The 23,027-nt window shown below is 43.3% G+C and overlaps 2 protein-coding genes across 2 annotated transcripts in view; one reads left to right on the top strand and one right to left on the bottom strand.

The window, feature by feature from the left end:
- NCAPD3 (non-SMC condensin II complex subunit D3) overlaps window positions 1–8,078 on the top strand; it is a gene marked incomplete at its 5' end in the record, with an annotated part of 28,555 nt that extends 20,477 nt beyond the window's left edge. Inside the window, 11 exons of the mRNA XM_082493947.1 lie at window positions 638–775; window positions 1,110–1,243; window positions 1,390–1,589; window positions 2,007–2,117; window positions 2,526–2,681; window positions 3,453–3,622; window positions 3,865–4,004; window positions 4,129–4,206; window positions 7,078–7,152; window positions 7,250–7,310; window positions 7,403–8,078. Of these exons, the coding sequence (XP_082350073.1) occupies window positions 638–775; window positions 1,110–1,243; window positions 1,390–1,589; window positions 2,007–2,117; window positions 2,526–2,681; window positions 3,453–3,622; window positions 3,865–4,004; window positions 4,129–4,206; window positions 7,078–7,152; window positions 7,250–7,310; window positions 7,403–7,514 (1,375 nt within the window). The 3' untranslated portion in view covers window positions 7,515–8,078. The remainder of the gene's footprint in view (window positions 1–637; window positions 776–1,109; window positions 1,244–1,389; window positions 1,590–2,006; window positions 2,118–2,525; window positions 2,682–3,452; window positions 3,623–3,864; window positions 4,005–4,128; window positions 4,207–7,077; window positions 7,153–7,249; window positions 7,311–7,402) is intronic.
- Window positions 8,079–9,165: 1,087 nt separating this feature from the next.
- Window positions 9,166–23,027, bottom strand: part of JAM3 (junctional adhesion molecule 3) — a 32,419-nt gene continuing 18,557 nt past the window's right edge. Inside the window, exons 2-9 of the mRNA XM_082493878.1 lie at window positions 16,911–16,976; window positions 15,909–16,022; window positions 14,954–15,106; window positions 14,527–14,729; window positions 14,076–14,175; window positions 13,599–13,728; window positions 12,366–12,420; window positions 9,166–11,724 (exon numbers count right to left, since the gene is read on the bottom strand). Of these exons, the coding sequence (XP_082350004.1) occupies window positions 11,689–11,724; window positions 12,366–12,420; window positions 13,599–13,728; window positions 14,076–14,175; window positions 14,527–14,729; window positions 14,954–15,106; window positions 15,909–16,022; window positions 16,911–16,976 (857 nt within the window). The 3' untranslated portion in view covers window positions 9,166–11,688. The remainder of the gene's footprint in view (window positions 11,725–12,365; window positions 12,421–13,598; window positions 13,729–14,075; window positions 14,176–14,526; window positions 14,730–14,953; window positions 15,107–15,908; window positions 16,023–16,910; window positions 16,977–23,027) is intronic.

Genomic DNA, 23,027 nt, shown 5'->3' with positions numbered 1-23,027 from the left:
AGATTGGCCTTTCCAGGGCCATCAACCTATCATTGCTTACTAGCGCATATTCACACTTTCTTTTCTCTTCAGTGAGTTTTTAATATGTAAAAATATCTTTCCAGTAGATGGTGACATTGCAACATCATGTTTCTAGAGCTGTAGCTAAAGGCTCTTTGGGAGCCTTTTTCTTTGCATCTGCAGTCAGTGACTGCATCCAGACAAAACCACGTTCTTCAAGTCTGGGATTGACTTGCAGCTCTGGTAGGACTTTTGATGATTAACTTTTTGCAAAGTACGGTAGGTGTCTCAGCCATAGTGGAACCTAAGTTATTTAAATAATGAAAGCATTGTGCCTGGATTCAAGTTCAAATTTATTTCTACCTCTGTTTACTTTAATGGCAAAACCATGAAGTAGTATTGTGGATGCTGAAAACATCTGTCTCTCTCTTTCTGGATGAAAAATGGCTTGAAGTCAAAAGCTGATATCCTTGTTCAAGCCCAGGTGGAGCTGGGCAAGAATTAAATGTGGTATGGAGGGAGACTTGGCAGGGGAAAACCATCCTCCTGCTTTAGGGCTTGTGAACCCTACACTGTGTTTCAGGGGTGGCTTTTAGAATCTACCTGATGATAAGTTCTTTCTTTTCCTCCTTTCCAGGTTTGCAGAGTTCTGCCTGGTGCATCTCTTGCTGAAGAGGAATCCAGGAATGTTCTCCCAACACTTCATTGAGTGCATCTTCCATTTCAATAGCTATGAGAAACACGAGAAGTACAACAGGTTCCCCCAGAGTGTGCGGTCAGTTGAACACATTTTATCTCCTTATTGCTAAATGACGGGCTGTCTGGCCACGCAGCTTTTGGTTGCAGCAAAGTGCTCATGGCGTTTTGTAATTATGTATGCAGTAGGGGGGAAACAGCTAGGGGAAACAGTGTTAAATTAAGTGTCCTGCCTTCCCCGTGACACTTCTGGGAGGACTTCTGCATGTAATTTGTGGGAGTGTGTGTATCCTAACAGGTTTATGGGTCTTGAAAGTGACATTCAAATATTCCTTGCTGATTTAAAGTCTTATTATTTCTGTGAGTTCACATAATGGGACTTGGCCCTTGTAAAAAGTCTTGCTGTACTACAGGGCGAAGAATCTCTTCTCTCTGAAGGGAAAAGATAACAAAGAAAAAAGGATGCGTATCTACAGGTTCCTGCTGGACCACTTTACAGATGAGCAGAGGTTCAGCATTACAACAAAGATCAGCCACAGCATCCTAGGTGAGGGTCTGTAAAAATTTGTCAAACAAAGAACGGGTGTCTGTATAAGGCCATTAGGCACTCGATCCAGCCATGTTATCTTCCCGTCTTTAGTGGCACTGCTGTTTGCAGTAAAATACCAGTTATTTCTTCCTTGTGTATTCCAGCATGCTTTGTAGATAAGGTCCTTCCATTGGACCTGGAAGCCAGTGAGCTGCTCTCGGATACGTTTGCAGTCCTTAGCTGCAAAGAAATCAAGCTATCGACTATGAGATCAAAACCCGATGAAGACATTCAGCCTGATGAAGATGAAATGGCAATGGCCAATGCTGTCATGCAGGTGGCACAAAAAAAGCTCATCTCGCAGGTGAATGGCACTTGGTCTGGTGTAGGAAGAGGGCTGAATTTGTGAAGGATGCTTGTACTTGAGGGGTCAGTTGGAGTGATCAGAAATGCACATCTTTTGAAGTCAGTGAAAGCTATGCTAAGCTCAATTTGTTCCACAGATCTCTTATTGGTAAAATATTTGAGTGTAAAGATGTTTTTTGTGCACCTTTTAGCAATTTGCCTTCAATGTAAGAACTGGCTGAATTAGTGATGTATCCTAAAAGGCTCTACTTAGGTTAAAAGCCTATGTACATGCATGCGGCATAAGAGCAGGCTTAATTGCAGTAATTCCCTTGCTATGGAGTTATAACTCCTCTCACTTAGGCCATTCATCTAACCACAGAGTGGCTTCTCCTTTATTGCATTGTGTAACTGTTCATGCCTTGTTCAAACAAAGGTTCAAAAGAAGAACTTTGTGGAAAATATCATCCCAGTAATCACGTCACTGAAGTATTTGATGGAGCAGAAGAGGATCCCAGCTCTTAGGGACCTTATGAACTACCTACGGGTAAGGGGAAGTGTTTTCTTGGTTCTTTCCTCTCCTGAGTTAATGTATTAGATGTGCAACCAGTAATGGAACAAACAGCCTTCTTAGAAGGAAATTTAGAAGGCATATGATGTTGTGACACTGCCACTGTGTTAAATAATGTGGGAGGTGGAGGGATTTTAGATAAGGATCTCGGTGTGTTACGTGTGAGGCTCCTCAGTGGAACGTGGGCAGAAAGCTTGAATGCTGGAAAGCTTTTCCATGTTCTGAAGTACAAATTGGAATCAAAACTCTTAGTCTGTTAAAAACACCTCTGCTCTACCAACTGGTATTTCCTTTTGCACTTAAGCAGCTGTGATCTGAATGGAGACATGAATCAGTAGTCAAGAGAGATTTCTGAAAGAGTTTAAACATTCCTTATTGCTCCAGGAAATGATGCAAGATTACCGAAATGAAATCAAAGACTTCTTTGCTGTGGACAAGCAGCTGGCAGCCGAGCTGGAGTATGATATGAAGAAATATGAAGAGCAGCTGGTGAGGGAGAAGGAGTCAGACCAAGAGCAGGTCTCGGCAGCGCAGGCAGAGGTTGGTGGTACTGTTAACTCTGTACATGTACTGTCTCCTCTGCTAAAGTTTGTGTACGCATAAGACCCAGGCTGTGTATGTCTGTGGACCTTGTTACAGCACTTTTAACAGAATGGTTATGGGATGTTCTCATACCTCTTCGTGTTTGGTTTCAGAGTCATTTAATATGCTTAGAATGACAACAAACAACACACATTAGCCAAAGAGGAGCAGCGAACAATTAACATAAAAAGAATTCAATTTAAAGGGAAAACCAAGTCTAATTTGCTACTGGCTGTGCTTACATGTTGTATTGCTCTCTGTGAGTGACTCTCGGAGTGATAAAGATGATGAACAGGTCAAAAGAAAAGGGTTCATTTTGTCTGACTTTAGGTGTATACAGAGTGGAAACATCTGTTCTAGTCATGCAGATCCTCTTTAAAGTCAGTTTAAAGAAATAAGTATATGCTTGGGTCAACTGTCCTGAACTATTTTAGATACCTGCCTTAAGATGAGTTGACTTCTACCCTGGAAGTACCTTTCTCTGCTGACTTTAAAAGAGCACCTATATATAGACCTCTAAACTAGGACATACGTATCCCATCAAACTTTGTGTTCACTTCTTGTTAAAATTTTGGCCAATAAATTCGTTCTCCCTAGCACCCCTTTACATCCATCACGCAAAGGGCAGTTCTTAATCACACAGCATGTAGGTTTAAGCATCTTCTATCTAGCATTTTCTACACTTGCATTCATTGTTAGGTGTGTGATCTTTTCTCCCGTTTTCTGTAGCCACCTCCATCTTCAGAGAAAGCTGTACCTTCTGGTGGTTGGAATAATAATCCTCAGTGTCCTGTAAGTGGGAGACAGTCCTCGCCATCTGGATCAAATCCTTCCTCTGTGCCTTCTGAGTTTACTACGCCTAGTGCTGATGTTCAGAGACCGCTGTTATTCAATCGCAGGTACGGATTTCTGTTTATATTACCAGTTATGATATTCTGCAGTGCTATTACTTTGCTTATCCACTCCTTACTTAGTGGTATGAAAGTCACCAGTGTTGCAGCATAATCTTCTTCATTACAGTTGGTGTTTAAGATCATAAGGGATTGGGAGGAGACGGGTCTCTCTCCTCATTACATGCATCTCATCCAGGCTTGCAGAAGGAAATCATTTCACTGTGTCTGTCATGTTTTTTGCTCTGTAGGCCAGCATCCTTGAGCACACTTGCCATCCTGAACTCTGCCAGGAAAGCAATGGAAGCCAGAAGCAAGCAACGTAGCAAGAGTGTTGGAGGAAGTTTGTCGGCTCTATCGCTTTCATCAAACACAGCTGGCAGCAAGCAAGGTAGGAAGCTTGCTGCAAACTGATCTGGCATTGGACTAGATCTAGTTGACACAGCCTGATTGTCAGACCCTTGACGGGTGAGTGAATACTTTTCTATTCTTAATTACTTCCTTGTTATTTCTAGTATCCTTTCAAAGCCTGAATCAACAGTCTACTGGAGAGAATGTTTCTGTGTTGGGCCGTGCAATCAGCACACCAGAACGTAAGTATAACCCAAAGGAACCCTTTCCAAATCGGGCTGAGCACTTATTCTCTGAGAGAGGTAGCACTGCATGCCTCCCCCAAAGAGCAGAGAAAAACAGTCATTGATAGCTATAGATTATTTATTTATCTAAATGGTTGTAGTAAATAAGAACCATTCTGAAATTGAAGGTCTGAGATGAACCATGTACACAGGAAAGTGCAGTCCAATATGGTCTCCATTTACACATCACAGGGTATTATAGTATTGAGTCAGTGCAGGAGAGCGTTTATTTTGGGCTCCTGACGTAACAGAGCTACAGCCCTTTCTTCCTTCATCAACTCTGGGGTGCCAAGGAGACATGTTGTTGTGGTTCCTTAGTAGTGTGCATTGCCTGAAGTGTGCAACAATTCTGTTGCATTGAGACACTTGCTCTCCTTAACTCTGGAAGCATAGCTTAGCATTTTTAGACTGAATTACAAAACCCTGCTGTGGAGGGAAATACTTAAGGTCTGGTCCTTTTCAGCTCTCAGATAGGGGTTTCTGTTGTCCAAACAAAGGATCTCAGGTGAGCTACAACCTGCTTCTAGAGCAGGCAGTGAGCTGTGACAATTGTGAGAGAACAGAGAGGTCTCGGGATTAATAACCTGCACAGTCATTTCTGAGTGTGTCTACCCTAAAAAAGAATTGAACTGAGCATGGGAGAAGGATTTGTTTGGGTTTTTTATTCTGCTGTGGAAATACAGAGAGAGGAATCTCTAATACACAAATTATGAGAGTCTGCTATGCTTATGTCCATTGCAGCTGAATTGCCATCTCACAAAACCTGACCTTCAAAAGTTAGGTGTTATTGGAATGCTTTCTGACAGCCCCGCAGCATTTCTGCAAGTTTTCTGCAAGCGCAAGAGGCAGTTACAGTACAAGACAAATGGAGCTGAGTTCCAGCAGCAGATTCCCTTCCTTTATGTCAATTCTGTCTGCTGAAATCCTTTAGGGCATCTCCGTTGTAGTGCAAATTGTGAGTGTGATGAACACCCTCACGCACTGTGGAGAGAGCTGCAGTTAAGCTGGGAGTATAGGTGAGTGTCCGACAGGTCATCTCTCATTAGTTATGAATTGTTGTGGGGAGAGGTCGATCTTCCAGAAGCATGGGTATGGCTGCACTCTTTGCCTGTATCTGTGCGAACACCTGACCTGCACGCACACAGGAGAGCAAACGACATGTAGCCAATAAGGCAGTCAGCTATGCAGCAGTCTGCAAATACCTGACATCCGCGAGCAGGCAGGAGCAAACCAACGGCAGTGATGTGCATCCACTGGAAAATCTGACCCGTCTCTTCCCTGTGTGCTCTGCTGTTTGGCTAGATTTGTCTGCCTCAATGTTTCTCTTTGCTGCCTGAGCAACAAGCCGTGATCTTTGTGCAAAAAAAAAAAACGGGGGCATGTTTTTAGAAAGCAGAAATCTTTAGGCGCCATACCTCTGTCTGGAAGCTTGCACGGCTGTTTCTCTTAAGCACCATATGGTGAAAAACGAGGAAGAACGTTAATCTGCAGCGGTACTAGGGCTGAATTCCTGCTTTGCTTCAAGGCAGCATGTGTCCTTCAGCAGGGAGACAAACTGTACAGAGCAGTATCATCACTTCAGTTAGCGTGTATTGAGCCATCTGTATGGTGGCACTGGGTCTTGCAGGCTGATAGACAATCAAAATAAAACATCTTTATTTCTCCGGTATATCATTCTAAAACTACAGGAGCTGCAGTTCTTCGCAAAGCATTTTGTACTTGAGAAGTTAAGAACAGCTGTCTCTTTTTACCTTATATGACTGTTCTGGCTGTCACACTCTCTCCCCTGCTGTCTTTGGGTTTCCTTCTTGGCTCCTGCTGGTTACTTTGAGAATGGCTGAGTGGGTCTGGTCAAGTGTGGATTGCTTCACTGTTGTGAAGGTACCACCTTTGATCGCATGGGAAGCCCTACTTGATGACAGTTCTTTACCATTTCCTTCCTTTCACATAAACTCATTAATCAAGGTAACTTGTTAAAGCACACACTGCACAAAGTCAGGACACTTGTAGGTCAGTCTTGAGAGATGCAGAGGTCAACTACGGCAGATAGATTTAGCTGGATTTCCACTACAAGCTTCAGTGATTCCCTTCCAGGATGGGAGAGTAGCTAAAGAGCAAACCCAGTTAGTCTGTAGAGAGAAGTCCTTTTAGCAGAGTTTCCAACTCCTGCCCTATAAAGCACTTTCTACCTTAATTCCTTGTGAAAAGTTCTGGGGAACATGAGCATAAAACAGAGTGTTGAGTAAAGTAAAATCTGAATATTGTGACATCTCTCCTGAGGTAAATGACAGGAAAGAGACAGCTGACAACTATGGCTTATTCAGACAAGCTAAATTCTACCTAGCTTCCTTGTCAAATGACTCCTCTTTTCTGGCTGCAGGCAGTTCCTTACGGAAGGGCTGTTCAGGTCCTTTGTCAGTCTTCAGGGGCCCCGTATTCTGCCTTGACTAGGCAAAGCAACTGGTCTGAATCTAACTTGTTGTGAAGGATGGCAAAGCTTCAGTGGAAGGTGTGTCTCTCCCACCTAGGTAGGACAAGGTGGCACGTGACTGAGGTCCCATACTTAAATTAATTTCCTTCATCTACAAGGACAGCTGTAAGTCTGGAGGATGAAGCTGATGTGCACAGATGGCCCGTCAGGTTCAGCACATAGTTTTGAGGCTGGACGGGAGACACTGAGATCTGCTGGGCTGGAAAAGAGAGATGTATATGTGCTTGCAATTAACTGGATATGCTTACTCTGTGACACTTAAGTGTTCTACTACAGCATGCCTTGCCCTCTGGCTATATCACAAGCTGATTGCTAATGCTATGTGCTTCTTCTTTCAGAGACCATTAATGAACTGACTTTTGGTGCTGGGGTCAGTTACATCAGCTTGACTCAGACACCTGGTTCAGCTGCAGGCAAGTTATCTTTGTGATTCTAACTTGGGGGGGGTGACCCCAAGTGATTGAATCTATGGCAGTTTTTAAAATATGAAAATATATGCATTATTTGCAGAGAAGAAAGAGGCTGAGGATGAGCAAAGAGATATTATCTGTTTGACCTCACCAGAGAAACCGTAAGTTCAACCCAGGCTTGAAACAGCAATCACAGTGAGAAAGACTGGTAAAGTGTTTTAAAATAAATGGTCATTCTGCTTCCTTCTTCTAGCCCGTCCCTGCCACGGGAGTGGAAAGTACAATCCCCAGCAAGGAAAAATAGCAGCCAACGTGCCCCTCTGAGACGATCCCAGCGGAGAACTCCACTGAAACCAGACAACTGATCCTTTCATTGAACTTCTGTACAGAATCATCATGTTGCCTGAAATCTGTCCTTTTCCTCTGTAATTATAAGTCATTGTAGGCACACGTCCTTCCTTCCTTATCTATTCTTATTTGGTTTTTACATGAAACTGTCTAGAATACGGGCATACAAAGCCTGCATTAACATATGTATGTATTATAAGCTGCTGCTGTTGACAAAGCTTGCCAGAGTGCTAGAAAGCTGCAGTATAAAGGGAGGCTTGCTCTTCAGTCACAGGATGTATAATTTGTCCACTTGGAAAAGTAAGAGCATAATGTTGCCACAAGCTTAGCAATAAATGCATTTATCACAGCTTGCAGGGAAGCAAGTGGCTCAGCTTATTCACTCAATCCATCATTGTCCCTCTTGGTTATATACTAAAGTTGCTTTAATTTGAACAAAGGTAAACCAGCTTGTCACTGCCACACCCCTAAATCTGGTAATTGCATGCTACATCACCTCTTACTTGTTGTGCAATCTCCTGTGTGTATGAACAGCTTTAATGTTTTTATATGGAATATTTCCATTCTTGAAGTATGTTATTTCCAACTATTAACATTTTATGAAAATAAATGGTTACAGAATTAATTCCACCCACAGCTTCTCCCCTCTTCTTGATCTGACAGAGAAATTATCTTTTTCTATAGATTACTACAGCCTCAAAGTCTCTTCTACAACGTCGCTGGTATCTTAGGCACTCTGTTCAATTAACGTTGGACCCAGCAGCTTTTAAATATAGGCTCTTATTTGACTACAAGCAGGATATGAGTAATTCACTAAAATCAAGGTTGGTAAATCATATACATAGCTTTGTGCTCTGCGCGGACAACTTGTTTATCATAAACATGCTGTGTAAATGCTGGAATTCCTGAGTCTCTCTGATGCCATGTGAACCTAACTGAAGTTTTTCCATTGTTAACTTCTATTCCAGAACTCTTGCCCTAGATACCATTGAAAGTTGAAAATGGAATCTGTTTTATTCATGCTGGTTTGTCTTACTCAGGCATGAACAACAGAAACGGAGTAGGCTTTTCTTCACAAGTGGAAACAAAGAGGCTGAGCATGCTTTTGCCACAGCTCTTCCAGAGGCACTTACCTCCTGCACTGGAATCCCGTAATTTGGCCTCACTTTCCCTATTCTGTTTTGAGGGTCAGAGAAACCTTCAAGAGAGGTTAAGCTTTATTCTCAAAATCAAAGTCAAAACCTGGGAACAGGGGATGTATGAAATGGCTTTGGCTTAAGCGACGGTCAATCATGGCCACATCCATTTATTTTGTACCTTCTCTCCTGCCTTAAAATATTATTTAACCACTTTGAATGGTAAATTGGAATAGTTTATTTCCTAATTCGTGCTTCTCTACTTTTTGTCCTGCTCTTGAGCAGTATTGAGAGAAGCCCTGTGAGCATTACTTTGTCTTCTCTAGAGAAGAACCAGGGATAAACAGATGCCCAAGAATAAACTGATAAACAGCAACTTACCTTGGACTTTCTGTAAGTTTCAGCCCAATACAAGTAAATAAGTGCTCTGATAGAAGAGACTCCCTTATTACTGAAACAGAAGCCTCTAATAATATGGTTGTTCAAAACTGAAACCAAAACCAAACAAAAAACCCTACAAGAATGCTTTATAGCTTGGTATTTATGTAAAACATTCTTGGCAAAGTTAAATGTAATACATTAGTACAAACCTGAATATTATTCACAATGATACAATGAATTCCATCAATCATATCTCATGAGCTGTATCAGGGGACTCATCTCCCCTTCTCTCGTTAGAGATGCCACTGTCACATTTTAGAACTGAAAAGTAAGTCTTGATTCTTAGCTTGCTGGCTCTTCACGTGAAGGCTGCCTTTGGCATTGGTGAGACTGTAGATTGTGCTCCCATAGTGCCCAGAGCTACCCTGATTCAAACCTTTTCTTTCTCTCCCTTATTATAGATATCCTAAAAGCAGCATAGGAAAGGAGTAGTGGATATACAGAAAGTGCAAAGGAATGTTACGCTCACTACTGTCATAACGATTAGAGGCAGCGTGCAGCCAGCGAACAGTACTGTGTGGCTTGGTTGAAGAGCGTGTCTTAAGAAGGTAATCGTAATGTAGTTGCAAGATAGCAGTGGTAATGTCTGAGTTACACAGAGAACATATGGTTATTGCTGCCCCATCCTTATTTTTACTTTCATTAGTGAAAAGAGAAGTGGTAACACTTTGTTTAGGCAAAACAAATGCAGCAATGGCATGTCGAGCGAGACCCCTAAGAAACAAAGCAGATTAATGCAGAACACTAAAAAATAACACTGACAGTCCAAGTATCCAAAATACTGTATACAGGAAAAGTTAAGACAACTCAATTCATATTGGAAGTACAAGAACACTAAATTATGCTACATTAAAAAAAATTATTAAACCACAGCACAGTTCTAGTGTTGCATCCACATCTTGCAGTCTTAAATTACCCAATGCTGTTCAACACTATCAACATGTATGTTTCTGGGAAACACGTGTTTCCAATTATTCTCTCTAAAGCCAAGAGAACTAGATTTGTTTTCTTTTATTTTCTTTTTTCTTTTACCATCTAGAGAAAAAGTTGCAACTGACACTACAAAAGTGCTTTTGTATTGAGCTTTTGCTTTCCCAACTCCAGAAACAGTTGCCTTGGCTATGCGGTTTAAACCGGTAAAGTTGCTGTAGCTGTCACACTGTGTTAGTGCTTTAGGGAACTTGCAGAGGGGTAGTAAACATTGAAGTCACTCTGTCACCTTGTTGGAACTGAATCCAAAAGCCATCCCTGGATATTTCTTGCAACAACAAAAACAAAGTGTTGGTCACTGGCAAGAAAAGTCAGTTTTATATATATAAAAAAGTTGATAGCTCCTGCCATAAATTTACAAAAACTATCCCTGAGTGACTCTGTTCTGTGTCTGGTAAGACCTCTTGTGACAAGGAAAATGCTGAAGCTAGCTTAAGAGGAAAGAGATGCTGTTCCACCTGCAGTTTTTTATTACACTTTGCAATAATACTGATATGCTCTGACAGTGCCATACTATAGCAACATTTGAGCTCCTCTCTGTAGCTTAAAAAGTAAAAAAATAGCTACATTACTTAAACACTGCTGGCATCACGTATTTACACTTTAAATAGAAATATTACCTTTTCTGAAGTAATCAAAATATATCTTTGCAAAAAATTTAGAATGTGGGATTTTACAAAATAAATGGAGAAGGTAAAAAAGCTCGAAGATATCGCAGTACCTTTTATGGCAATCTTAGCCCATGAAAGTATTTGGCTTTAATTTTCCTGAAAGGGATGACTTAGCACTAGGTTCTCTGCCTCCACTATAAGCCTCTTTAAAATACCAAAAGACGCAAGAGGCAAGCCTGCTTTGTGCAGATTAGAATGAGGGGTTACCTGCGTGCAATGAGTTTTCTATGAAGCAGTGAACAGAAGCAATCCTTCTGGCCTGATGCTGCCCATGTTTCATGTTAAATGGAGTAACAAGAACTCAGTAAGTTTACAAAAGGGCTGAGAACATTAGTTGCATTTACTGTATCAGTATCTGTCGCTGGAGGCTATTCAGATACACCGTTCTGCACCTGAGCAGTCAGAGTCAAAAGCACAAGACAATCACAAATGTGTAAAAGTCACCAGCCGGGCCTGGGCAACAAGCTGCTGAGAGGAAGACTCCCCCATGCATGGATAAAACTTACTCTTTGAAGTCCGTCTATTGCTGCATCAGCACTTTTTTTGTCTACTAGTCATTTGTACTAGTAATATCTACTACACGTTTACCTAACGCTGTTCCCCTGGTTGGTTTGCACATTGTGGCTGTGTCCCTGCAGCACAAATAGAAGGCAATTCCACAAACTTCCACAGCCCAGTCTCTTGGGAAGTATTAAAACGCTTCCTTAGTCCAAGGACAGGTTTAGGTGATCCTGTTGGTATCTCCGGAGGCAGGAGAGATGCGAGTTGGGCAGTGAGGAGTTACTTGAAACTTTGGCAAAGAAAAAAAAGATATACAGATAGCTAGCTATCAAGTTCTTGTGTGTTCCAAACTCTTCCAAGCGCACTTAATTCATCTTTTGCTCTTGCTTTGAGTTCCTGGAGGAGGTATTTTCACACCTGCTTTTGCTGGTTTGCAATATCCTTTTGGTGTCTTATATGACAAATGAAGACTTGTGTCTGAAGTCACCCTGCAACAGAACGGTTCTGGATGTATGAAGGATTTAGTGGCTTGCCAGGCATCTCTGTTCCTGCTGCCCCCAGCTGCAATGTGCGGGTAAAAGGTAAACCTGATCTGTGTAACTTCTAGCATTTGGTCTAGGTAGCATCTCCTTCCAGCTGGTAAGGAGAGGGAGACTCCGGTCATACTGGCCAGGTGCTCCTTCTGCTGTCCTCCTCACATACTAAGGTACGGCAGGGGACTTTCTCATTCCCTCTTCAGTATCTCTGCTAATAGGGAGAGGCTTTTTCTGATCTTAAGCTTAGTGATCTATTCAAATCCCAAAATGCAAATTCTCTTGTAAAAGCATCATGGCCTGCCCACTTAATCCAATGAAACTCATCCTAAGGGGGTCAATCCATAAGATAACTGAGACAGAGCAGAGCTGCTTTTGATAGCTCTTGGCATCAGTTGCTTAAGGCAACTTAAACTGTTCATCATTTCTAAGGAAATGACTCAGCCTTCACCCTTCTGTCTTCTCTCTGTTCTACATCCTTGCTTCTGAGCAGTGCCCACTCTTAAGAAAATCTGTAGGCCCTAAAAAAGCTAGTAGTCCTCTGCCCACCCTCTTCCTCTCCTAAACAGAGATGTTAAATGCAAATCATTTGTTACCTCATCATCTGTCCGGATATAGTTAACGCCATCAGGTTTTGCTGGAGTCTTGTAGCTGAAATAAAGGAAAAGAGCTCATTTCTAGGACAAGAAGACTGCAGGATTTTGGAGGGGAGGTGCAAGCAGAGAGAAACCCAGTTCATTGCTCAAATGATATACCTGTGCTCATTTGTCATGACTGGGATTTTTTCTAAATTCCCCTTTAGCACAGGGTAAAAAAATTGCTGTATGTTTCCACAAGACTAACTCTGCAAAGAGATTAACTGATTTCTTTCTGGGCTCTCCTGCTCTGGCCCCTCTGCACTAGCTTTCTGTGTGCCTCCTGCATTGTTTCCTGTGGCAATTATAAAGTTCACTTTAAACCTTCACTGCCAGATGCCTTCAGCGCTTTCCTTAGTTATAAGCGCGCACCACTTGTTTGCAATCCCATAGGAATTCAGAATTTATATACGACTGACAAGTCCAGTGTATGCCAACCCTCAGCTGCATTTAAATAGGATATTTGGAGCTTTTTCTGAAAAACAAACCAAACCAAACAAAAAAAGACGGGACTTCTGCTGAAAGGCAACATTTAACATGGAACAGATCTATTTGGTGAGAATCTTGGTTTTACATATATTATCTCTTCTACAGATTCTGTAAGGACATCAAGGCTTGATTCTGATGCTAATGCTGTTGTTTTTAACATTTTAATGTGCATTCTAAAATGGTTGTTTTTAATCCCAAATTTAGTTTCTCACAACTAGTGAGATTTCCTGCAGAGAGCCTACTCTTCTGCATATATTTTCTATGCATGTCCTGATGCTTTAAACTAATTGTGCAGTGAGCTCTGTTCATTAAATTGTAGACCTCATTATGCCAACAGCACATAACCGATTGGACAAACACCTGTTATTTAATTGTGCTGGTCCCCCTTTCCTGTGTAAAATATGAAGATTTTAGAGCACGGCTATCGCTCCTCTGTCTGGTCTTGGTAGTGAGCACAAGAGGAGCCACACCAAAATTCTCCCTTAGGCAAATAAACCTTTGGCATGGTGCAGGGTTTACAGAGGGGAACTGGATACTTCAAGAACTGGGTTGGCCTGTAGTCTTTGGTAGGGAACTAGGAAGAAATATGTACAAGTCAGGCACTGAAATACATTTTATCCACCAATTTCTGGCGCCCTTCAGGCTACTTCATGCTAGCTGTGGGCTCAGGGACTTTGTATAAGAATACTTTGAATCCCAGCTTACCTTTCCCCACTCTCTTTGCTGTTTGCAAAGTAACCCCTTCTGTAGGCGCAGCAGATGCCAAGAGTGATGAGCACCAAAACTGCTAGGACCACCAGGACTCCACCAATTATCCCACCAATATTGAGGTCATCTGGCAAAGAAAGAAGCCATCATCCAGTATTTCTTCAAGGCAGTAGCAATATTCTAGCTTTACATACACTAAAATGACATTTCTCAAATATTTTAAGCAAACTGCAATAATTCATTGGGAACGAGTGAGTCCCTGGTTCCAAGACTAAAACTGTTCATGAATCTGAATAGTGTTTTAATGTTTCCCTGAATTTTTAGATTATCTTTTTTCTTCCTGTGTTTGGGGCTATGAGAAAGCGGGAAAGACTTAACGTTCTAGGATGTCCCCCTTCTTTCCCTATGGTGGTGACAATTTATTTATGGTGATATATTAATCAGCATTGACAAAAAGTATGTAGAGCCACTCACAGACTTCCATCTCCTGCTCCTCACACTTGGCAAAGCCAGCATCGTTTGTTGCTATGCAGGAGTAACGGCCTGTGTCGCCTTTGTGCACGGCATGGAAAACCTGGTGAGGAGAAAAGGGAGAGGAGCAGGACGTGAGAGACAGAAGGTACTGTGAGGGTGTAAGCATGCAAAAGCCACTCTCCCAGGCTTCGCGGTGGGCTGTGAGACATCTTCCTTCCCTCTTTTTAAAAAGCCAAGTGGTATTGGCGGCGATAAAAACCAAAAAGCTACAGTAATATCTTCTTCCATCATCAATCTTCCCTTTCCCAAATCACCCAGATCTTAGAATACCTAAGCTTCTTCAAATTATAACTTCCTTGAAAGCCATGCAATGGCTTTTTTGTTTTACAAGCGACCTTAAAAATGACCTGTCCAGTGAAACAAGTCTTGGTTATATCTGTAAGGGCATTACCAGAGTGCCTGTGGTGGGGTTCAAGGTGTAGGAGGAATTCTGGAATTTGGCATTTGATTTGGTGTCTGGTGATAATGGTTCACTGTTGCGGTACCAGCTGTAAGTGGATTTAGGGTAACCTTCGTTCTCGTGGCAGTGAAGAGATGCTGTCTTGCCGACAGGTACAGCTTTAGGCACAGTGCATCTAGGAGTCATAGGTTTCACTGTGGGAAAGACACAAACCATGTAAATGGCACTCCTGAGTAGAACTAAATAATTTCTGACATACTTTTGAAGATAGCTGTGCTACAAAGGTATCAAAACTTTCCATTATTTCCAGCTGGTTTTAAACAACTTCCAGAGTGCCACTGTTCGGACTCTGTAGAGATCCACAGCCTCTTCTGTTAGCTAGCAGGGCGTACAGAGGTATCTGGGTCTGACGCAATACCTTGGACTGTGAGCTGGATATTAATCTCATCTATGGTTTTAGTATCAGAAGGTGCTGCCACTTCGCAGCGGTATGTGGCAGTGTCCATCCGGGTGGTGTTTTTAATCACCAGCGATGTCCGGCTCAGAATTTCTGCACGAGTCACAAAGTCTCCTGATAATGAGGAAAGAGAGAGAAAAAATTAAGGGTAGTCACACAGACTAATTTTAGGTGTCTGAATTAAGTGGTTGGAACTTGATGCTTGAAAGTTAAGAGCCTGCCTTTCACCAGTGGCCACAAAGTAAACCAACGCCGCTAACCATGTAAGAGGATGAACTGGAAAATACCACCCCAAATCTCAAAAATTATGGCAAAATTTGACTCCCAAGACAGCCTCAGATTTGTCTCCTTTGGAAGATTCATTTGGATGTGGCTGTTGGTCCCCTCTAAAGTGCTGGAGTAACTCCAGATGGAGTCAAGCCCTACTGGCAGTCTTGTGTTTGAGTTTCACCATCAAGCCAAAGAGTCTGCTTCTAATCACATACTCCCAGGATGCTGCAAATCAGTAAGCAGTAAGCACTGACAGGTCAAGGCAGAGATCCCTTCTGAAGTGCCGGTAGAGCCCTCAGGTGTCATATGGAAAGACAGGAGGGGTCAGTGCCTGGTCCTGAGAGCTCAGACACCAACAGGTGCTAGAGAAGGGAAGCTGTTTTTACTTTCTTACCCAAGAAGTATCATCTCCTACATAGGAGCTCATTCCAGCTCTTTGTGGTTTCCTACTGTGAACTGTCAATAATGAGGGCAGAGAGCAAAGAACATCCTGCTCACTCTCCATCTTGTGCTTCGACTGCTGAACCCTAGTTCCAGAAGAAGGCAGCAAGAACACCTGAGGTCCTGCCTTTCACAGACTTGTTTGTTCTCAGTTGTATTGTTTCTGAGGCTGTTTTGGAAGTCTAAGAACAATGAATCTTCATACCCTGCATTTTATTGTCAAAAAATACGTAAGACGTTTCGCCATCTCGGATTTTCTTCCACTCGATTCTGGGATCTGGTGTTACGGTGGATTTAATGATGCAGGACAGCTCAACACCTAGCGGGAGAAATAAAGGAAATACAGATTAATAGGAAGCAGCTGTATTTTTGCTCTGCTTTAAGCAGTCTTGCACAGTGTTTTATTAGGAGATGCTGCCCACAAAGCAAAGCCTTCTCTTTCATCTGCCTCACAAACAGAAACACTGCTGGGTTCCAGGAGCTATTGGGGAAGATGGATTTTGGCCAGCAAAAATAATAGCCGAACAGATATCAACTATGGAGAGAAATGAACACACTGTTCTCTACAGGCTCTAACTTATGGCAAACAAGACCTTATGACAGGGTGAGTCCACAGCACTGTCTTGCTGCTAATCAGAGCCTACAGTGTGAGTCAGGGATGCAGAATCTCCCTGGGTGGTGTCTGGTAATGTACTGAGGACCATGATGCCTGGGGATAAATTCAGCAAACCCACTCCCCTTTGAAGCAGGCATTGTCATCTCCATCTCCTCTACAGAAGAAGGCATCGCAGCAGGGTTGAGAGGTGGCTTACTCAGTATCGCATTGCGCATCTGTAGTAAGGGCCAAGTTAAAATATAAATTTCCCGACCCCCTTTTCAGTATATTAATTGCAAGGCGACCGCCTTTCCTCCTTTTGGGATCCAGTTCAAAAAAGCACTTAGGCAGACACTTTGCAATGCCAATGGCTTGCAGGGGACTTCAATAAACCATTTCAATCAAGTGCTTTGCTAAACAGGGAGATATACAGACACATTCTTAAGCGCTTTTCTGGATCTCAGGCTCTCGGTAGTCCTGCCTCCCCCAAGAAACCAGACACCATGAGCAATAAGCACAATTTTTCTCAATTGTTTGGACTGATGCAAATCCCCAGGCAGAGGGCAGTGCAGCCATCACATCAGGCAGCCAGCGGGCCCCCGCAGCACTCACTCTGGAATTCCTGCACCACGGGCTTGGTGTTGCTGGATGTCAGTTCCACAGCCAAGAGTCTGCAGCCTGGAAAAACAAACAGAAGGTAATAAGAAATAGCACAGCTCATAAGTCACCCAGCTAGAAACACACTGCCTGCTGAGAAATCTACTTAGCCAGCTACAAGGACTAACTTCCCCAGATAAAACCTATTCCTGGCTACCAATGCCGGTCCAGCAGGCCTAAGTTTATTTAGGAGTTGTGCTGTAAATACAGGAAAATATAATTGTTAAAAGTAGCAATTAAAGAGGCGGATTAACATAATAGCACAGAAACAGTGCCAGCACAAGCCATTTCTTTGCGCCTTATGCTTATTTAGATGGTAAAGGAACTCTTATTCTGCTAATGCAAGAGTTACAGTATTACTCTGCAAATTAATTTGATGATCAGGAAAAGAGAGGAAACAGACCAACCTCAAGAGTTCCGGTCAGTTCCTAGAAGATGAAATGTTCCAGGCATCTAACATATGCTGATTGTAACTTCAAGTATTTTAAGACTCAGCACAGTAATGTAAAATGCAAGGCAGTAAATCATGAAAGGACTGCAATTGAGGAGAAAACAGAGGAGTTCAGCTCTTTGGGTGAAGTCCCAGCCACTGACACTGGGACAAAAGCTCAATCATGCAATCCTGCAAGGCATCCTTATACCACGAGCTATTTCCCTTTACTGTCTGTCTTGCTTGAAGCACTAAAATGTTTCCAATTAATATAGTCATTTTCCCTCTTTTGCGCATTATTTCCTTTTGAAAAACCTGCCTTCCATGTCTTTTCTGCTGTGCATTTCACCGAAGCAGGTACCAACAACGTTCACGCACTACTGGATACCCACACTCACAAACAGCTCTCCAGAGGGATAAGGAAACAAGCAGGCGGTTTCCAGCGTGGTGCAGTAGGAAGAAAGCGAACCAGAGAGCAGAGGCAAGCCATGCCTTCATCCTAGAGGATATTTTGGAACCCGGCGTTCTGGTTCTTGCAAAGCCCATCACCTCTCAGACCATGGTATTCACAAAACACACGCTGCTCCAAAGTGCCATGTTACAGGAGGAGGATACACACTATAACCGGTGCCAGATCATCACGTACAGGGGTATGATATGGCCCCATATGCAACATTGCTGTTACAAACCCTATCAGAAGTTTGTTGAAATCTAGGAGAGGATGTCCACTGACTTCCCTGGGCATTCGAGCAAGGTAGACAATGAAAACCAGTGCCTCAGTGACCGGAGAAGAGATGTATCTAAAGGTTAAGACTATCTTACTCGGAGTAAAAAAGTCATAACCAACCTGAGTAGAAAGCAGAAAATGCAGCTGGAGGAAGATGTGGAGAAAGAAAGGATCTTCAGCGTTATGACAGACAGCTGGAAATTCCTGTGTGCTGGCCTTCAGGGTGGAAAGCTTTTGGACAGAGAGAATCTGACAATGCAGGGGCAAAATTCCTCTGGTGGAGTGGATCAGAGGGCGTTACAGAGCAACGCAGGAGTCTCAGAAATACCCAAGAGCTGCGAAGTCCCTCCCACTGAAAGCTTAAGGGCCTTGAACACCTAAAATCCTTTCAGCATTTTTGAAATGTTCCCTACTGATTCTTATCCCTCATTGTTTATTAGATGCTGACGCTTTCCTCAGTGCCTTGGCTCTCAGTGCTTATACCCCCAAGACTACTGGGGAGAGCTGAAGTTTGGCAAGGTTTAGAAGCTGCCTTTGTGTACAAAATAGTTGTTACTCACATAAAAGCCACTGGCTGATGCAAACTAATAGCTGGTCCAGCCAAAACTGCTCTTAGCAGGACCTTTCCACCCCTCCCCTTTCTGCACTTGGAGACATTCATGCAGCATTTGGGGGAAATCCAATATTGAACTAAGATGACAGTGCTCTGGACTCTAATGTAGCTATTTGGGCGAAGTCTTGTGTATCAGAGCTGAAATGAGTAACAGGGCAGTGCAGGGAGCTCTTCGCTTTCAGTCTGCTTATGCTTTACTTCGGAGAGCCGGGAGAATGCCATTTTCAGAGTTGGTTCTCGGCAGGTCGAAGCAGGTGCTCTGGTCCTGGTTTGTGTCAGTCAGGAGGTGGTCTAAGCAACCACGAATAATCTGTTCAAGTCCACTATGAAGCAGAGTCCATTTTCATCAGGTCTGGTGCTTCCAGACCTACCCCTTGAAAAAAGGTAGTCATGCCACAGGATGCTGACACGTTCCTTTCCCTCTGTTCATCCTTTGATCCTCTCAGGTGTTCTGCCTGGTGTTGTGATCCTCGCTTTCCTGCCCCGTGAGCATAAACAGATTTCACTGATCCCAGCAAAACCCCAGAGCAGAAGTGGCTAGTCACCAGAAGACAAGAAACAATCTTGGGAAAATCCTTTTGAAATCTTTGGACACATTCTCAAGAATAGTGTAGGGCACTTCATACAAACAAGGCATTTAATTGCTTCTGCTGTGAGATTCCTGCTGCTGGAACCAAGAGAACTTTTCTGGAGGGCCCAGGCCTGAGCACTCAGCTTAACTGTGGAGATGCTGGTGGGCTTCCTGCTTGGGACAGGTGGCTCTCGTAATGCATTTGGCCCAGTTTTCAAAAAGAGAAGCTGTAGGTTCCGTTTTCTTCAGAGACAGCACCCTCCTTCATCAGGGAACTGCATTACAAAGACAATGCTACAAACAACAGCTTTCTTCTGAGACCTGAAGTAGCAGATGACTGTAGAGAGTTGCACTGCACCTGAAGAGCTAAAGAAGATGGCTTGCACAGCGTCTATCTGGTCTGTACTATCCTATGAATCTTCCTTTTGGAAATGCTAGAGAAAGATGGGTAGGGAAAGGCACATGGCAAAGGTTCCTTGTTCCTTAAAGGAAACTTGATGCACCCATTTGCTTTTTGTTATACGTTCCTGTTTACAGGAGATCTTTTTTCAGAAAAATTGAGTCCCATCAAGTAGATAGGATGGTGACAGTCCTACTGCAGTACATCTACTGTAGCTACAAAAGAAGTTCAGTTGAAAGAGGAGATAGTAATACCACCGTGTTCTGTTACTCTGAAGGAGTTACAACTCTAGAAGTATTTACTCCAAGACAGTGGGACTCCATCAAACTCCAGCCCCATCTCATTTCTCAGAAATTGTTCACAGCAGGCTTTTTCCCACCCACTAAACATAAGAGATTTAGCTCTACCCTTCAGGCACAAAGCAGGATGACAACAAATTTGAGACAGAAGCTGAGTCCTTGGAGACTGTGTGAGAGGTTCTGACATTATTACATATATTGACTGCAGGCAGAGATCAATGTGGCTACTTAAATCACTGCTAAGACAGGTTTATTCTTCTGTGCGTGGCACAAGAATACTGCAAGTAGCATGTTCTAAATAACAAGAAGGCTACAGCTATGCAGGGAACAAACCAAAACCCCAAGGGACCACACAGATTGCAAAGCAGGAGCAGAACACCTCTAAAGCTCTTCTTAGCATTACTTTGGGTTCACCAGTCTCCATGGGGCCGGAGGAACCTGCACCAAGCCAGTGCTTCCTGGCTATTAGCGCTCTCCTGTTCAAGGAGCCTGGGCATCTGTGCTATGTCACGTTTCCCTGCTGTTGGCAAGCGTTGTCTCTTAGGTGACCGCACTTGTGGGCTGTTTCGTTTTGCGTGTTCAAATCATCATTAGTGATGACTGCCACCTTTTAAAAAGAGTGTTCCAAAGATGTTCCTTTAGGCCTCTTTCAGCCCAGTACAAATAAGCAGCAAAGGTTTTATGTTATGTAAATCTCACTTCAAAGGCCTCAGCACCCAGGATTTGGAGAACAGCCGGGCACAGGCATGCATTCCTCTCCAGAGCAGCGTGCATGCCACAACAGACGCACCTACCAGATCTGTATGTGCTACATCTCCGAATACCTACCAGATCTGTATGTACTACAGACTCAGCCAGACATATGGTTGAATCCCAAATGCCATCAGTTCTCCAAAATAGAATCCAGGACAAGGCAGCAAAGTCTACAGCATATTCTTATGGCATCTCTTTCAGCTAAAGAGATCCAGCCCATGCTTGTTACTGTGACTCATGTTATCTGAATCATGTTAAAATGCTACACTGAAACTACAGTTTCAGAAAAAACCCTAGCAGCTTTATAGACAACTAGACTGGGTTAAATCTCCTCTCTCTGTACCAGATTTAAGGTAAAGCCTAACCTTCCATGTCCTTCCATCCCAATCTCTTCTCTCTTAAAGAACTCTAGGCAGAAATTTGAAGAGGAGGTAGGAGGTGAAGTATTCTTAAAGTATTACAGGCAAGGTAAAAAGGATGACCAGGAAACAGTTGAAATAAGTTACTGCCAACAGTCTATGCTGCAGTATCATTCAATGCTGCTTTGCCGATATTGCAGTTATCTGATACAGTAATTTTAGTTAAATGCGCTGTCAGGCACAAGCAGTACAAAAACATGCAGCTGTATTTAAACACCTGCCCACTAAAGAAACAAAAATATGCCTTGCGTGAGGTGTCCATCATCACTAAGCTGTTGGATCATTTGCAATTCAAAATGCATTGAGGCCATGTGGGAATGCTGCTATAAACCACATGTCTTGTTAAGCATCTTCGCTTTCTGGATGGTTACTCCATGTAGCAGGAGTGCTACTGAGTGAGAGTGATATATTGTTAGGTGTTAGAAACTTGTTAGCCGAACCCTCTGCCTGTCAGCACATTTATGACTGCCGGTTTGGAGATGCCCCCTAGAGCAGCTGTCCTCAACGCTGTGAGCTGGAGTGAAAGAAATGGTGACAAGGACAGGACAGCAGAAATGATCAGAGCAGCAGGCAGGAGACGAGCATTGTTGTTCAGGGCAGCCCAGCTGACCCCAGGACTGTCCCTGCTTTAGAAGTGTTGTGTGTATGTGGTTGGGAGGAAGCTAGCTGTTAAATGTGTGAGAAACCTCCAGAGGAAGAGCAGAGGAAGCCACGCCGTGCTGGACTGGATAAGACAAGGAAGAGGGAGGCCAGGTTTCTGCCCTCAACTTATTTTGAGGAAATCACCATAAGCCCTAACTTTCAGAAAAATCCGACCATGTGCACCTCAAAATACCCATCCCTTTGTCTCGGTGCTTCAGGCTCTTGATCCTCCCTCCTCTCTATCCCCAGTACATCTCACTGCGATTCCACAATGCAACTTGTGCCGGTGTAGACAAGGTGGTGTAGGAGAGGCAACACGGCACGGCGTAGGAACGAGATGCCAAAAAATGCCTAACCTACTCTGGCAAGTTTGGGGGGATTTTTTTGCCCAACTGTCCCTTGGCTGGGGTTTTGCAAATAGGTTAAGGGACTTAAATGCAATTGTGATCTATAAAGACTGGATTTATAAAGGGTGCATGAATGTGTGGGCAGGGAATGAATGGCATACCTCATTCTTATTGAATTTCAGTGGGAATTAGGCATCCCGTTGGTCCTCGTTTACATTTTTACGTGTCTCACTACCTTTCTTAAGTGACAGTTCATGTAGGTCTGTTTGAAAAACCCAGCCTATGCCATTAGATGCCGTCAGCAGCATTTTGCTTTGTAGTACTTGGTCTTAACTTTCAACCCTTGCCTCCAGCCCAAGGAGCTGGCTGTATGTTTGCTCTGGCACCCAAGTTGCGGGTTAAAATCCCCTTCAAGCTGATAGAAGGGAGCAGGCAGGTGGACCATGCTGGTCAAGTGACCAGACATTGCTGCGTGCCTTTCTTTTATGCCAGTTTTCCATGGCCCCTCCCTGAGATCAGCAAGCCAAGCCTGACTCAGGGGTGGGCTGCCCGGATAGAGAACAATGTAGATGTGCAGCGAGAGATTAGCGAACAAAAGCTTAGGAGTGTCTCCGTTCAAATTAAGCAACAGATGGACCTGGTCTGTGTGGGAGCTGATAATGGTTACAGAAAGGCCATCACCAGACTGTGGCCAGCCCACCCTGGAAAAAACCCACGCAGTTGTAAATCCTCTGTGCTGTTATAGCTGCTTGTGCTAGTAAGGCTTTATTTTTACCAGCTATGATAAACCAGCATGACTTATTTTAGATGCGTGGCTTGTACCGCTCAGTTAAAAGGGCGCCAGCTCTCTGATAGACACCTACAAACAGAG

This window comes from Vanellus vanellus (assembly GCF_965231255.1).
Source record: "Vanellus vanellus genome assembly, chromosome: 21".
NCBI classification, from domain to species: Eukaryota; Metazoa; Chordata; class Aves; order Charadriiformes; family Charadriidae; genus Vanellus; species Vanellus vanellus.
The sequence above is the reverse complement of the archived record's forward strand: the minus strand, read 5'-3'. Positions and strand labels throughout refer to the sequence as shown.